Source organism: Corvus kubaryi, unplaced genomic scaffold (genome assembly GCF_017639235.1).
Source record: "Corvus kubaryi isolate FWS band 111438036 unplaced genomic scaffold, C.kubaryi_AGA036_p1.0 78, whole genome shotgun sequence".
Classification (NCBI taxonomy): Eukaryota; Metazoa; Chordata; class Aves; order Passeriformes; family Corvidae; genus Corvus; species Corvus kubaryi.
This window is the reverse complement of record NW_024582065.1, coordinates 7,955,864-7,972,261: the sequence shown is the minus strand read 5'-3', so window position 1 is coordinate 7,972,261 and position 16,398 is coordinate 7,955,864. Positions and strand designations below refer to the sequence as shown.

The following is a 16,398-nucleotide window of genomic DNA, read 5'->3' as shown; positions in this document are numbered from 1 at the left end:
GGCTGCGGCGCGGCGCCTGCGGCCCGGCCCGGCGGTGAGCGCGGCCCCGGCACCGCGCGGGGAGGGGACGGCGCTGGGGACCGCGGGGGACGGGGTGGGGACGGGCGGCAGCGCTCGGGACCCGCTCTAGGAGGGGATCAGCGCTCGGTAGCGGCCTTGGCGGAGGCGCCGCCGGCGCGCCCGGCACGGTGCGCCCGCAGGCCGTGACGGTGTCCCCGGTGTCCCGCAGGTGCGGGCTGGCGGCCGGCCGGAGCTACAGCGGCGGCGGCGCGTACCCCAGCGTGTCGCTGACGTGCCCGCTGCCCGGCGTGCCCAAGGCCGTGTTCGCGGCGGCCGAGAGCCGGGAGCGCTTCGAGACGCGGGTGACGGTGCTGGAGAACGGGCTGCGCGTCGCCTCCCAGAGCAAGTTCGGGCAGTTCTGCACCGTGGGCAGTGAGTACCCGCCGGGGCTGGCGGCAGCCGGCCGGGGCAGGGCTGTGGCGGTGTCGCCTCGGCTCCCCCCGAGCCGGGGGTCTGTTTGTAAGGACCGGGGGTGTGAAAGTCACGCTGGTTTATTCTCTTCTTTATGCCAGTTCTGGTAAATTCGGGATCAAGACACGAAGCGAAATACCTCAGTGGTATCTCCCACTTCTTGGAAAAGCTGGCTTTCTCCGTGAGTACTGCCCTGGACTCCCCAGGGGTTCCCAGACCTGCACGGGGCAGCGAGGGAGAGCAGCCAGGCAGGGCCTGACCCTCAGGGCTCTCTGCACTCGAGCTGTTTAAACCGTGGTGACAGAGTTAATAGAGTCACAGAATATTAATTTCTTGTTAATTATCACGGCTGTAATTATATTTTGGAAGTCTCTGTGCTTTCACCTGCAAGGTTGGCAAGTCGTGATCAAATCGTTTGACTAAAAGGATGTAGATGATAGTCTGGGCTACGCTGAAGGGTTACAAGCAGTTATTGCTTTATTAATTAATAACACTGGTATCTTCTTTCTTAGTCCACAGCTCAGTTTGGCAGCAAAGATGAAATTCTCCTCACCTTAGAGAAGCATGGAGGCATTTGTGACTGCCAGGCATCGAGGTGGGATGCTTCTGCTGTTACCTGGTGTTGTAGCACTGACAACTCTTTGAGTCTTTTTTTCTGGTGTGGGCCACAAAAAGCCACTTTTTGTTCCCAAGCAGCAGCAATCCATTTGCGGTGGCTGCTGGGAAGCTACAAAAGTGAGCCTGAAAGGATTATAAAATTCAGATCTATTGAATTTAATGATTAAACAATTAAATAATTTAATGATTAAAACAGCTTCATCTGTGATTTCCTGATACTGAGGTGACACTGAATGATCCCAGAAGTGACTTCTCAGTGCAGAACCTGTTTTTTGTGTTGCAGGGACACCATCATGTACGCAGTGTCTGCTGATGCCAGAGGCCTGGACACCGTGGTCAACTTGCTGGCTGATGTAACGCTCCAGCCCAGGTTATCAGGTCTGGGAACACAATTCTCTGCCTCAACAAAACATTTCCAACAGATGGCTTGCTCTCAAGAGCTCAGAATTCTGCTTGCAGCAGCTGGGTGTTTTGTGTAGGGTTGCCATCCCTTGCTTTGTCTTGTTGCAGATGAAGAAATTGAGATGACCCGAATGGCCATAAGGTTTGAGCTGGAGGATCTGAATATGAGACCTGACCCAGAGCCTCTCCTCACAGAAATGATCCATGCGGTAACACACTGGAAATTCCACCATGTGTGCAGCCTCCTGCTGCATTCTCTTCCTCATGGTCTTTTTGGCAGCTTCAGGGTTTATTTTAGACTGTTCTAAATTCAGATTTTTTTGTGTGGGGGGGGAGAATTTGGCTGTCCCTTCACTCTGAAATCCAGCATTCCACACAGGTGGAAGATTCTAACCCAAGCTAAAAAATAAATCTATCTGTAACTTCTCTTTATTGATATTGGTGACAAAACCTTACTGAGTTGCACTGACATTAGTGAAAAAATGCTCAGCCTTTCCTCTCTTAGAAGTGGGCTTAATTCCAAAACAAAAACGGGTTTAGAGAGGGGGTTTAGGGAAAAATGAAGTGATGTTTGTGACTTTAATGTCTCTGTTCCCTTTTAGGCAGCCTTCAGAGACAACACAGTGGGACTAAACAGGTTCTGCCCCGTGGAAAACACAGACAAAATCGACCGGGACGTGCTGCACTCGTACCTGAGCAGTTACTACACCCCAGACAGGATGGTGCTGGCCGGGGTGGGGATTGAGCACGAGCACCTGGTGGAGTGTGCCAGGAAATACCTGCTGGGGGTGGAGCCCGTGTGGGGCACTGGGCGGAGCAGGGGCGTGGACAGGTCCGTGGCTCAGTACACCGGAGGCATCGTCAAGGTAAATGGTGCAGGTGGCATCAAGCATCTTGCTCATTTCTCTACAGGCTTTTGCTTTTCTAAAGTTACATTTCATGAGTATGAGCCCAAACTGGCCATGGCAGCTGTTAATTGTGATGTGGTAATTATTGGGAATGTATCAAACTGGGTACAACAGGGAAAATTGGTGTTAATAATCTGTCTGCCCTTCCCACAGGTGGAAAAAGACATGTCAGATGTGAGTCTGGGCCCTACTCCTATCCCAGAGCTCACCCACATCATGATTGGGTTAGAAAGCTGCTCATTTTTAGTAAGTATTAACCTAAAGTCCTGCATTTTGGATGCCCTGTACTTGGAGACTCCCAGGAACACTGACATTACACAGAGATTAACGTTTTTGCTGCTGCACTGCACATAAAAACAAGCAGCTTTTTCCATGACATTTTGCTGAAGGCCTTGACCTTCAGACTCCTCTTGTGCTGTGTTTTTTTTCTCCCCTTTACTCACCCCAGACCCTTGAGAACTCTGCCATTACCTGACTGAGTTTCTTGTTGCAATCCAGGAGGACGATTTCATTCCTTTTGCGGTGCTAAACATGATGATGGGAGGTGGTGGCTCTTTTTCAGCTGGAGGGCCTGGCAAGGGCATGTTCACCCGGCTGTACCTCAATGTGCTCAACAGGTTGGTTTGTCTTGCTGTTGAGGGGTGGCAGAAACAGTCCTGTAGCAGGTTCACATGGGAAAAAAATGAAAGCAAGCCCCCCAGGTTTTACATCAGCTTATTCTGCTTGGAACGTGGGACTGGTTTGTCAGTTGGCATTTTGAGAGGGTGAAAGTACAGGGCAGAAGTGACCAGGAATCCTGTTTTCTTCCACTTGTCCTATCCATGCTTTAATCAGGGGATATTAACAGGTTTGGCTCTGTACTGTCCTGGGTTTGGTCTCAAGGATTCAAGTGGAGAGAGGGGAGTAGATGCCACATGCATAAATTGTCAGAGGCAGGGATTGACAATTCTCATTGCACTGCTGAGAATCCTGAAAATGCACTAGGAGGGAGCTCACTGATGATGTTTGTTTTAATTTTTGCATTGTAAATTCTGGTTTTTAAATTTTAAAATAGTGTTTGTATTACTCACAGGCACCACTGGATGTACAATGCCACCTCTTACCACCACAGCTATGAGGACACAGGTCTCCTGTGTATCCATGCCAGTGCAGATCCAAAACAGGTACAGTCCTGTACTCACAGACAGGTGTCCTTAAACAGTAACCACATCACTCAGTACCACACAGTGGTGTTGACACAAGAAGCATCGTTCTGATCTTCTTTCCATGATCTGTTTTTCCCAGGTTCGGGAGATGGTGGAAATCATCACCAGGGAATTCATCCTCATGGCAGGAGCAGTGGGAGAGGTCAGCAGCACATTTGAACTTGCAGATGGTCTTTGAGCTGAAATAATCCTTGGAAGTGTCCAAGGCCAGGTTGGATGGGGCTTGGAGCAGCCTGGGATAGTGGAAGATGTCCCTGCCCATGGCAGGGGTGGGGCTGGATGGGGTTTAAGGTCCTTCCCAACCCAAACCAGTCTGGGATTCTGTGAATGCATTGCACTGACTGTGCTAGAATGGGTTTTTATAGACAAGTTTGTTGCATTTCTGTAAAAGAGTACAGCAACATGAGCAATGCATCCACAAAGGGAGAGGTGTCTGCAGAACTCTTCCCTGTTACCTTGTATTAGAGAGCAGCAACCAGAATTTTTTTCATTTCCTGCTCATTCACAGGTAGAACTTGAGAGAGCAAAGACACAGCTCAAGTCCATGCTCATGATGAACCTGGAGTCTCGGCCAGTGATCTTTGAAGATGTGGGGAGGCAGGTTCTGGCAACAAACACAAGGAAGCTACCTCACGAGCTCTGTGCCCTCATCAGTGAGTAGACAATGCTTTGCCTTGCCTTGAGGGAGCTGTAGGTACACTTAAAATATTCTTGTAGCACTGGCGAATTGCCTTTGAAAGCCTGGGGGCATAAATACTACAGAAATACATTTCAGACTGAGCTAAATTGCTTTCAAGCTAACACAGGGGCTTACTTTAGTCAGAAGGGAAAACCAGAATCATGGTAGAGGAGGTCTGGAGTTGGTTTTCTGAGCATCAGCCTAAAGCTGCTTTGTGCTGTTCACAGTGGAGTTGTCACAGCTCTGCCTTTTTTCTGTCTGCAGGTCAGGTGAAACCCACGGATATCAAGAGGGTGGTGACTAAGATGCTGCATAAGAAGCCAGCAGTGGCTGCCCTGGGTGACCTGACAGATCTGCCCACATATGAGCACATCCAGGCCGCTCTCTCCAGCAAGGACGGGCGGCTCCCGCGGCTCTACCGCCTCTTCCGATAGAGCAGCACCTCCTGCCCGGCCTCAGACTCCCTTCTTTTTTAATGGTTTTTTTGATTTTCATGTTGCTGTACCACCCTCCCTCCCCCCAATGCTCCCAGGCATTCTGTGCAACCATGGAGCTGAGCAAAGCTGCTTCGGAGCACTGGACTGTGAAGAGCTTGTGTAAGGAGCCAGCCCTGGCTCCAGAGGAGGAGTTTGAGCCTCTGAGTAGGTCACAAGAGGAGATGGTGTTGACACCCTTCTCTTGGCTTTGGGGAGAACAGAGCAAGCCAAAATATTCATCACTACAGTGAAAGCACATCTCTGAGCAGTCAGTCACTGCTGTGCTGCCTCTTCATCACCCCAGCAGTGGAAGTGGGGCTGTCACACAAGGCCCCAGTGTGCCCTTCCTGAGGAATGTGTGGCACCTTAAAGAGCTTGGTTTACGTGTCTGAATTGAAAGAATATTTATAACTGTTACCAAGGTGAACAAAGACTTGGTCAGACTAAATTAGGAAAATAATAGTTATTGTCCCCAGTGAAGTTTGGCAAAAATGTCCTGCAATCCAGGTTTTGTTACAAATCATGGATCCATTTCATCAGTGTAATTCACCATCTGACAAGGAGTCACCCACCTGGGAATAACTTCTTCATCTTGCTAGAGCTCTGAGGGAAGCAGACCCATGACAGAACCAGTTTTCTGTGGAGTTCCTCTGCAGAGGTACTGTACATAATGGACACTTGCTTGAGAATGAGAACGATCCTATTCTTCAGGTTTTTCACTTGGACATGAACTGTGCTAAAGAATAAAAGTTCTTTTCCTCCAGCGTTGCTATACAGTTATTAAAATATGAGTTGCTGCTGCTGCTGCACCTTAAACTTGTGCCTCATTTCCTCAGTGTCACCCAGATGGACTTAAGGCCTTGCAAAAAGAAGACACAATCATCAGTCTCACAGCAGAGATGTGGCTCAACTGAAAGGCAAGATGATAAAATGACAACATTTAGAAATGTGATCTTGACTGACACCATGTCACAGAAAGCCAAGTGCCACACGTATGGCATACTGAAGAAAGGGAGACTCAAAAGAGGAATAAAACACTGGATTTATATAATCCCCTAATACATGGGTGTAAAAATACAAGACAGCTGTGTTGCAGCACTTCACTGCTAGATGTGTATGGTAAGGAGCAATCCAGCTGGGAGCAGAGCACTGTGAGGCTGCTGTTACCTGCTTTACCCTGTCCTTTCCTCATGCAACTCAAAAGATGTTGCATTGCTTCCTGCAGAGCCCACAGTGTGGAAGTCCTGTTCAGTTGTTGTGTATGTTTGTGAGGAAATAAAGAGACCTCTGAACAACTGAAGCAAGTAGTAAGAGTTCTAAAATTCATCTGCCAAGGGTTTCTTGAACTGGCAGGTGGAACATACTTTGTTCAATGCAAACAATTCCAGAGAAATCTGTCCCGCTCCTCCAGCTGAAGACAAATGGCCCAGGTCACCCAAGCATGCACCATGCAAAGAACTCTGGTTCTGACAACAATAAAAGCTGGTTCTCAGTTAAGGTATTGCATTAATTTATTTTTATTCCTTTAAAAAGAAAGGAAATCCAAATACCTGATGGCTACAGACAGGTCAGTGCCATAAATGTACCGCAGAACAGGAGCCTGTCTTGGACAGGTTGCATAGTCAGCAGCACTTCCTCCAAGGTGTTTGCATGATGTTTTAGGTCCTAAGGTGATTAACGATCCCATCTGTGCCCATGAGGAGTTCTTAATTATTAGCTGTACTTAACATTTTACCAGTGCCATACTGGTCCTTGTAGTATATATAGCCTTAAGACAACACTACTTCAAAAATAGCAAGTTATTCACAGTTTACTGATTTGGAAAAATAAAACCAAAAGGAATTGACTGTGATTGGAGGTAATGGAGCTGTGTGGAGCTGAGTGGCTGCAGTTGCTCTGCAAACCTCCCTGGTGCACTCACTTGACATCACTTTGGTGAAACATCACACAGTGCCTGTTCTGAGACCATGATTTCCAGCTCCTGCTGCTGAAGGCAGGTAGTGTTTAATCAGCCCTGGGGAGGACAAGTGAGTTCAGGAAGGGATTGCTTCAAGCAGTCTCAGCAGACAAATATATGGCCTGAGAGTTTGGTATTTACCCCCTTAGTAACAGAAGGCCTAGAGAATGATTATTGAAAGGCAATGTTTCTACACTTCAATGTACAGGAGTACATTCACACACAATTTGCTGTAGAGGACCCAAAAAGCCCAACACAGGAGCACCATCCAGACACAGAACTGCCCAAGGCCATGAACTGGTCCCTGTTACTCATTGTACAGAATACCAACGCTTGGCTACAGAGAAGGAGCAAACCCAACCCCACACTGGATGTAAGTGAACCTGATCAAACCAAAGAGACAAACGAAATTCACCTTTCTGCAGGCTTTTCTTAGGTCCCCTGCCCTGGGTGATGCCAGTTCCAGCAGCTGTGCCCCTGCGTGGAGGGGAACCAAGGGTCTGCACCCAGTGGCTTCCTAAGATAGTCTGGTTAAAAAGAAATCAATTACACCAGTTGGGATGGATGTCTTAAATAACTGACTCCTTTTCTTCAGCAGAAGCACTCGAGCTACATGGATTAGCTCATGCAAATGAATCCAGGATGAGGTTTAAGACATTCTTCACAAGCCACAGCAACTGCCAGAGGTGCTTAAGCAGACAATTCCCTGCAGAGTTTGCCAAGGCCTGAAATCCTCTTTCAGAGCACCTCTACCACGAGCATTGCAGAGCTCCCAGCTCAAGAAATGCTACATATGCTGCTGGATCTTTGGTCCTTTTGTTCCAGGCGTTTCTGAAGTTCCCTTGTAGTCCGCCTCCTTATTCCGATTAAATACAGATCTCTGTCAAACTGCCCTGCAGCCAGTGGGATGCTGCAACAGAAGCACAAGCCAGCAGGTCAGGGCATGAATGCATTCTTGTTTGCCCAGCATTTCCCTACTACTTCATACAACAAAGGCCACAAACCTAATTTTTTCTTTCTTAAGGCATTCAGCTACTGCTGTGGGAGAAACAAGAGTTGTTCTTCCATGGCAACAAGTTAAGGTTTTTCACAGTACTTTAAAATGCTGGTTTGTAAAAGGGAAATGCAATGTAAAAGGGAAACTTTAAATTTTAGCATGAACTGGCCTGCATTCATATATAGAGGACTGACTTTATGACTCTAAACTAAAGCCCACTCATTTGAAAAGCTAAACCAGGTTACTGCTAATTTGGTGTACTCACTGGTGTGGTTCACCTCAACAATTCTTACCTTGGTCTGTTTTAGGGAGGCCAGAGGAAACCTGAACAGCCCATCACACACTGCTATTTAATGGGTAATTAATATCCATAAACAAAAATTCCCATTTGTAATTGCACTGTTGATTAAATACTTTGAGAAATCACTTTTCTTGATACTCAGGTCTTGAAAACCCTGACCATTGTTACTCACAAAAAAGAGAATAATTTCAGTGATTTAACCACATTTTTTAAGGAGTTCTGCTAATGCAACAGCCTACAGTAGGACATTAAGAACTTGAAGGATCTCAAAATACTCCACTGACATCCAGCTGTGCTGAAATGCAGCCACCACTGGGGAAGGAAAACAGAACTGATCCCAAAGAGGGAACGAGGAAGAGGAAATCTGCCCATGCTGACAGGGAAAACAAAGAGCTGCATCCCAGATAAAACACAGATTTATATTCAATTCCAGTGGGCTCTGTTTATCCCCCTCAGAAGGATTAAAGGACCTGGCAGCAGGGATTTCAGCTGTCAGTGCAAGGTTTAAGCTCTTACTGCTCTGACCATGGGCACGTACTGGGTAAAACTGCAACAGGCTGCAGGGAGCTACGAGGGATAGACACAGAATATCCTTGGGATCACTGGAGCCATGAGCAGTCAGTGGAGCTGCATAAGGAGCTACTCACTTGTCTCTGCCAGGCCTCAGCTTCACACGAAACAAGGCAAACACAGGCCTGTGGTCCGAGGTTTTGATGACAGGACAAGAGGAATACTTGACAGCCTGGATGTCATCCTTGTAGCGGCTGCGAAACACGACCCGGTCCTGGGGACAGGGAGACAGGGGACAGTGATGGTGACTCCCTCTGCACATCACCCACCCTGGGAAGCAGCACTGGCTCACAAGAGACAAATCCATTCATTTATCACACTCCACTCAATGGAATTAAGGTGTCTTGGATGGGGATCCATTCATGAAGTGTCTGATTCCAATAGCTCTTCCGTGCTAGCTCTGAGCACAGGGGAGAGCCCACTCAAACAGGGAAAATAAGGTTAACAGGCTGTGCCAAACTCTCCCTGTGCTCACAAATTCAACAGTCCTTTCTTCCACAAGTCCCAGTTGCCCTTAAGCAACGAATCTCGGCGCAACTGAATCCCCTTTGACTTTTGAAATCATCCCTTACCGTGTAGGAGGGAGTCCTTTGCTTGGAAGTGGTGTCATAGCTGTCCTTTCCTATGTCAAACTTGTAGGAAGGACGAAAATGGATATCAGCCTCTTGGAATCCTTTGAAAATAGACCCTGTGAGGGAAGGGGAGAACAGCATGAACAAACTGCTCCTTCCTGACAACTGGGCACTGTGTCTACTAATGCTGGCTAGAAACAACAGCCATGTACATCCCAGAAAAACCTGGGCTTGGGCTCCAGAAAGGAAGCAAGCTCCAGTCCTGACTAGAGAGGATAAAAAATAGCCAGTGGCTGTTTAGTCAGTGGCCAACTGAACAAAGAACAGCTGGTCCATGCACTTCCCCTTCCACTGAAAGCTCGTGCTGCTTTGCAGATGCTGTTCAAATCTAAATTCCCTGGACACTGGCACAGAACGATGCCCAGGTTACAGAGGAGTCAGATGAAACAGCAGCAAATGGCCTGGGAGGTTACATTATACAGAGCAAACTGCTATGGCAAAAGGTCCCTTGACACACTGCCACTGTATTTGACAACTGCTGACTCCCTTTTTTAGGGAACTTAACCAAAGAAAGCAGGAAAGGTCTCCAGGAAATGGGGATTGGGCTGACGTTACTCCTGTGTGTAGGTATCTTTGTTCCTGGAGAGGAGGGAGATGAACAGCTGCCCCTTACCCCGACTCATCTCACTGGTCAGCTGGTCATACACCAGGAGCTTGGACACATCTGTGCTCGGGTTCTGGTTCAGGATGGAATCCACAGTCTCCCGATCCTTATTCAGCCGGAAGTTGAAGTCACCAAACCAGAAAACTTCATCAAACCGAGTTGTGACATCACCTGCAAATTCAGACCACAAATGTTCAAGGGATGCTGCTGAATGTGTTCGAGGAAATTCGTTCTTTTCGCTACCAGGAGATGTGACACCGAGTATGTTTTCTACCTGTGATCACCACTGAATGTGGGAATTAAAAAGCCAGGATAAAACAGAAGTGTTAAAACTTACACAAAAACCTAATGCTACACTGCAGATAAAGAGTATATTCAATTTTCTAGTAAAAGGACCTAATTATTTATCTGGGCATCAAGTTGTCAGCACAGTATTAGGAAATGAGAATGGAATTTGGCAAACAATGCTCTGACCTGTGTACATTCAAAGTCACATAAGGCTTCTTCTCTTAAGCTTTGAAATAAAGTAATTCCTGATTCTAGAAAACACTTGGAAAGTGAAACACATCTGTAATATTCATAATAATTAAATGAAAGTTATCATAATGCTAAAAAAATACATCATGTAAAAATTCCCTTTTGAATTTTCTCTCTCCCAATTTTTTTCTCAAATTCCCTTTTTTAAGAAAAAAAAATAAATCATGGGAATAATAACTACCCTCAGACAAAAAGAGCTGTGGTCTCTTTTTACACTGTCTCAAGTGATAACTTTTCTTGTCTCTTTCTCAGTGCAGTCTGAGAGACAATGCACAGACTCTGCTGATCTGGGCTCCCACACGCTCATGGTTTCACACTTACTAGAACTGGATCGATATGGATTTGTGTCCGGAACATTCTTGGGAAGTGTAAGGGCTTGAATGGTTTTATTGTAGTCCAGTTTCCTCTCATTTACTTTACTGTCCCCAGCTGCAAGACAGAAACCCCATTACTGCCAGGAATGAATAATTTTCATTCAATGACCATTTTTGGTTACACCAGGAGCTTCCGAAGGGCATCACCCATTTTCCACATGTAAAATGTGACACTCTGGGAGCGTCTGCACTGAATAATAATGACAGAAAGTGTGGAAAAAGGGATACAATGGTGCAGAGTTCATTTCTGTTTCCATAAACACAGTTCTTTTGTAAGTTTGTTACCAAACAATCCTCCTCCCTTATCCTTCTCAGCTCAGCAATCCTGAGCTTTGGCTTCAGCCTGTCCTGCTTTTTCACCTCTGTACAGCTCCCTCCCCTCCTCCCTCAGCCAGGACACTCATAGCAAGATTGCAAATGTCTCACATGTGAAGTGAGAGGTGATGAAGAGAAAGGAGGTCCCAAAAAACGTGAAGCAGATTCCCAGAGCTCCCTTGGTTTTGATCTGAGACACGATTCGAGTTGTCACCGTGGCATACTCCACTTCTGGAAGGATGAAAAGAAGATGCTATCACTGCAATGCTTCTGAGAGTGAGCAGGGAGGTTAGGAGAGGGAGAAAAGGGCAGGGCACAGGCTGGCAGCAGTGCCTTCAGCTCCCCACACACCTGAGCAGAACCAGATGAGGTCCCTGCGGATGAACACGGACATGTAGAGCACTCCGTGAGCGGCCGAGTGGAGCAGGACGTAGTGGGGGCCCAGCGTCTCCTGCAGGCGGATCTCCCACTCTCTTCTGCAGGAAAGAACAACAGCTGGATCACACAGACAGTACAGGAGACAACAACCAGGAGAGGAGATCAGCATTGTGCACACAGAGCAATCCCTCTCATACAGAACTACAAGTCATAAGCAAAACCTGCACTGAACTAAGGGGTGGCTGCTGACATCAGTAGAGCTTTGCCATCAGCTGCCCCAACAACAGGATGGAATTCTGCATGCTCAGAGAAGCTGTTCCATCCCCTGGCAGTGCTCAAGGCCAGGCTGGACAGGGCTTGGAGCACCCATGTCTAGTGGAAGGTGTCCCTGCCCACGGTAGGGGGTGGGACTGGATGGGCTTTAATGTCCCTTCCAACCCAAACCATTCTGGGATTTTATGATTCACAGATCTCTGTGACTTTTTCCTCTAATCCCATTTCCTCTGGTGTTAGTGCAATAGAATTCAGTCTTGTTAAATTGACTGATTATTGCAAATATTAAGAACATAATGGGGACTATTTCTAGTCTAATTCAAAGCAAAATGATTAGTTAACAATAAAAGAAGATGGTTCATTACATTGTTTTTGCTACCTGTCTGGACAGCCTTCTTGAACCCCAATGACATACATGTCCTGGGCAAAGTCTGGATCTGTTGGCAATAAGAAGTCATCCAGATTCACTGGAAGTTCCTATTACACAAGAAATTTAAAACAAAAAGAAAGAAAAGCAGTGTTAGTTATGCAAAGATTTACTAGAAAAATACCTTGTAATTTGACAAAGACGATGACTCAGGTTGACAAGGAACATAGTCATGAACAAAAAAGCATCACCCCAATCCTTGCAGTAGAGCTGGGCTAATTTTACTGCTGTCAAAAGACCTGTGAAGACTTCTGTGCACTTACCTTCTGACCCTGCATGTTCCAGGTGGCCACAAAGATTCCGATGTTCCGATCAGGGAAATACCTGCTAAGTTCTTCTGCTCCCATTAAGGCACCACTTGCCAGAAGGCTGCCTTCCAAATAGCTCCTGTAGACAGAAGACCCAAAAAAGAGCATCTAAGGAATGGGCATGGCAGCTGGGATACTGATTTGTAATGCTTGAAACTTGAACTAATCAAGAATATACCTTTAAGAAGAAGGAATTTAATATTTATATATTGTTCTGCTTGCCTAAAGTTCCTTCCAAAGCCAGGACACAAGGGTGATAGCGAGGCTGATGCTGCTCAGGTTGTGTGATGAGAAGGCTGAAGCCATCCAAAGTCTTCAGCCCCACTAATACTCATCCGGAGAGAGAACAAAGAGATTGGTTTGATAGCCTCAGGTTGCCCAGAGAAGCTGTGGCTGCCCCATCCCTGGAAGTGTTCCAGGCCAGGTTGGACGGGGCTTGGAGCAACCTGGGCTAGTGGAAGGTGTCCCTGCCCATGGCAGGGGGTGGGGCTGGGTGACCTTTGAGGTCCCTTCCACCCAAACCATCCTGTGTTTCCATTACATTTGAGTACCTTGAAGCAGCTCAGCTTACTTCAAACATAAAAACAGCTCCACCATTTCCAGTGTTCTGGCATCAAGTTTCCCCTAACCAAAAACTCAAACTCACATCCTTCCTTCAATTCAGCTCATCAAATCACCTTCAAGAAAATAATTTATTGAGCCTGAGGTCTCAAAGCATCCCATTTGGGAAGGACAGATGCATCCCACAGCACATGCCCCTCTGAAGGACACGCTTACAGAGGTGAGGGATGCTGGCACAGGGACTGCATGTTGAATAAGCATTTTTAATCTTGCTTAAGCTCTGCAAATAACGAAGAGAGAATAATGTCAGGGAGTTCTGGGCAACCCAACACTGCCCACCTGGCTCCAGCTGCTTAAGGGAGGAATGGGAAAGAAAACCCTGTGGCAAACAAGTAACAATCTATCTTTGAGGCTCTTTTTAGTAGTTAGTAGCACTTTAATTGATCTCAGAATTATTTCCCCTCTACTACTGACTCCCATGCTTTGGATCAATGATTAGATTTTTCCCTCCTGGAAAAGCTGGGGCAGAGGAGCTCCTGTGGGATACTAGAGTAGTTCCCAATACATAATTTGATCCTGCCGGAAGCCAAACAAGTGCAACATCTGGTCAGCACCTCACAGGACTCTGATAATACTGCATGACAATTTCAATTTAAAATATCTGGTGTTATTTTTTCTGCAATTTATCATTTCAGTTCAAGCCCAATGTACTTTCAGATTTTTCTAAAAAATAGTTTTCCCAACTGCTGGCTTGCACAGCTACTGCTTCTTAATTCTCCAAACAGATTATGTAAACATTGCAAGCAAACTGACAGCAAATCAAACTCGTATTTAAGAAAATACCCAGCTAAAAGGAGCAAATGTATCAATCTTTTCATCTTCCAACTGTTTCCAGTCCCCACAGCAGGTTAAATAACACAGACCGGCTTTTGTGCTTTTCCAGGAGCTCAGAAGTTCCCTGCCCCTGCCCAGTGGGATTCTCCTTCCCTGCCAACACCCCAAACTCTGCCAGGAGAAGCTGGGGGAGCCCTACCTGCTGCGAACATCCTTGGCTCGAATGGGAGTGAGCACGCTGAAGGTGGATTTCATGGAGTCTGTGGAGCAATTGTCATAGAGTGTCCCATTGCCCTGCAGCTTGGAGTCGCTGAGGCTGCTGCTCACCCTCCCAAACTTGTGCTGAGAATAATGTCGGTAATCCAGACAATCTGAGTCGATCCTATTAGCTGTCCTCAGGGAGTGGGAGGCCACGTTGAGCTCCATGGGGGGCAGGGGGCGGGCCGGCATGATTTGGGACAGCCGGGGTTTGCCCCCCGCGAAACCCTTCCCCCGCAGGAGCCCCCCAAAGGCACTGGAGATCTCGGAGGCTCGTTTGCCCAGGTCCGAGGCGCCTCCCCTGCTCTTCCCCACGGGACTGGCTTCCAAGGCGTCTGGTGAACTGGGCAAGGAATCCTGCTGGCAGCAGGGATTGCAGGGGCTGGCCCTGCCCCTGGTGGGAGGGCTGGGGGACGCTTCCCGCAGGGAACCGTTGGAGGAGCTCGTCTCGTTGGGATCAGTCAGACTTTCCTGGCTTGTCCTGAACCGTCTCCACCTCCTCCAGCTCTTCTCATCCAGGGATGCAGCACGCTCCAGCCGGGGCTTCCGAGGGGGCCTTGGAGTGATCGATTTAATTTTCATATTGGCTTTGAGCTCTTCCGGCAGAAGCTTTAAGGTCTCACTTACGGACGTGCCTGTTTTCGGAGGTGCCCCCTCGCCCCCAGCCTCCTTCTTGGCTGCTTTTCCAGCTTTTTTTGCCTGCAGGTCCTGTACTGCTCCACCCTCCATGCTCCGAGTACGACACACCCTTGAGTGCTGTGGAAATCCATTTGGAGTACTCATTGTCCCCTAGGTACCAGCTATGGATGCTGCTCCAGACGAAAACTTCCTCAAAGCATGGTTTCCTTCCCTTTACCACCCTGTGGGTTCACAGGGCTTCACTCAGCCAGCAAGACATGGGAACTGCAGACAGCTCAGCCTTTAGCTGGGAACGAAGGGCAAGTGAATGTGCAGGCAGATGCATCGTCTGCAAAATTCCAAGACGTGGGATACCTGGATTCCCCCAAGAGAAAGATGTAAGAATGAAAAGTTATTGAGCTGCAGACTGTACTCCTTGGTCAGAAAGCATCTCCTTGCAGAACCTCTTTCTAGCCCAACTCAAACCTTAACGTGACCTTGTTAGAAAATCACTGTTATTTCCCGTTTTTCCCCCAAAAGCAGAGCAGAGAAGTGACCTCCACACTGCTGCAAGCATCACGGCTGTGTACACTCTTCTTTGAGAAAAGCCTGTGTGTCCTGTTAGCACGAAAGGAAATTTAAACTACACAGAAACCGCAGCTCGTTGTCCTTGCTGTACACAGGCGTCACCAGCACAACCAGCCCGCAGCACCGGCTGCCCGAGGCCAGGAAATTTCCAGTGATCCCACAGCCAGGAAATCGCTGCCGCCTTCTCCTGCCTTGCACCAACCCCGCTCACTGCCGCTGACACCGAGACAACACCCCAGGGGTGGGTTTAGGGTACGGAAAAGGGGTTCGACTACATTTCTACACGAGGGAAGCACCTCGTCATTCTGCGGCTACCGCGGACCAGCCTCCCCCGGCCGCTGCACCTGGGAGGGCAACACCCGATGACCGCAGCCCGGAGCCCGGGTTTGGCACCGAGGGGCCGCCGCCGGCATCCCCCGGCCGGGCAGGACGGACCCGGCCCCGGCCCTCACAGCGGCCGCGCCTCCCGCCCGCCGGGGCCGCCCCTTCCCCGCCGCCGCGGGCCTCACCGGTTCCTCCTCACGGCTCCTCCACGCTGAGTCGCAGCGTCGGTGCCGGTGCCCGTTTCTGTGCCGGTGCCCGTTTCGGTGCCGGTGCCCGTTTCGGTGCCGGTGCCGGTCCCGGCGCGGCCGCCCCGGCCCGGCCGTAGCAACGGGGGCAGCGCTGGGCCGGGCCCGCCCCGCCCGCAGCGCCCCCCGGCGGCCGGAGGAGCGCGGAGCGCCCGCCCGCACGGCGGCGAGAGAGCAGCGACCGCGCAAAGCCGCGGCTGTCGCGACACGGGATGCCGGCGGCCTTTGAAAAGCAGCTTAAAATAAACGTTTTACACTTAAAAGAAATTTTAGAAGTTGCCTAGATTAAGCCTAAAGCTTCAATTTTGAACAGTTCAATGAGCACAGAATCGCAGACTGGTTGGGGTCAGTAGGGAGCTTAAAGATAACCCAGTTCCCAACCTTTGCCAGAGGTAAGGACACCTTCCACAGGCTCCAAGCCCTGTCCAGACTGGCCTTAAACACTTCCAGGGATGGGGCAGCCACAGCTTCTCTGGGCATCCCGTGCCAGGGCCTCGCCAGCCTCCCACCATCCCATCTAAACCTGCTCTGATGCACA

At 48.7% G+C, this 16,398-nt stretch overlaps 2 protein-coding genes across 2 annotated transcripts; one reads left to right on the top strand and one right to left on the bottom strand.

Moving 5' to 3' along the window:
* Positions 1-2: 2 nt before the first annotated feature.
* Positions 3-6,059, top strand: PMPCA (peptidase, mitochondrial processing subunit alpha; the record flags this gene model as incomplete). The annotated part of the gene is made up of 13 exons (XM_042052790.1): positions 3-34; positions 230-432; positions 573-652; positions 984-1,066; positions 1,373-1,467; positions 1,600-1,700; positions 2,094-2,357; positions 2,553-2,645; positions 2,898-3,016; positions 3,472-3,562; positions 3,684-3,746; positions 4,113-4,257; positions 4,548-6,059. Coding segments are annotated over 13 exons (1,539 nt in total), but the record flags the coding sequence as incomplete, so codon positions are not given.
* A 193-nt stretch (positions 6,060-6,252) lies between these two features.
* INPP5E (inositol polyphosphate-5-phosphatase E) lies at positions 6,253-15,959 on the bottom strand. The gene is made up of 11 exons (XM_042052392.1): positions 15,801-15,959; positions 14,027-15,078; positions 12,388-12,511; positions 12,077-12,174; positions 11,398-11,522; positions 11,158-11,277; positions 10,679-10,786; positions 9,830-9,991; positions 9,157-9,272; positions 8,662-8,798; positions 6,253-7,626 (listed from the first exon to the last, which is right to left on the bottom strand). The coding sequence occupies exons 2-11, from the start codon at positions 14,866-14,868 to the stop codon at positions 7,494-7,496; spliced, it is 1,965 nt and encodes a 654-aa protein (XP_041908326.1). The 5' UTR covers positions 14,869-15,078; positions 15,801-15,959; the 3' UTR covers positions 6,253-7,493.
* Between the last annotated feature and the right edge of the window lie 439 nt (positions 15,960-16,398).

Bases quoted from the DNA above. Each gene is read 5' to 3' on its own strand.
- INPP5E (XM_042052392.1), bottom strand. From the start codon at position 14,868: ATGAGTACTCCAAATGGATTTCCACAGCACTCAAGGGTGTGTCGTACT. The intron at 10,787-11,157 runs GTGAGACATTTG...TCTGTCTTGCAG, and splicing joins CATCACCTCTCACTTCACAT to CTGGGGACAGTAAAGTAAAT. The intron at 9,273-9,829 runs GTAAGGGGCAGC...CTTCCCTCACAG, and splicing joins GACCAGTGAGATGAGTCGGG to GGTCTATTTTCAAAGGATTC.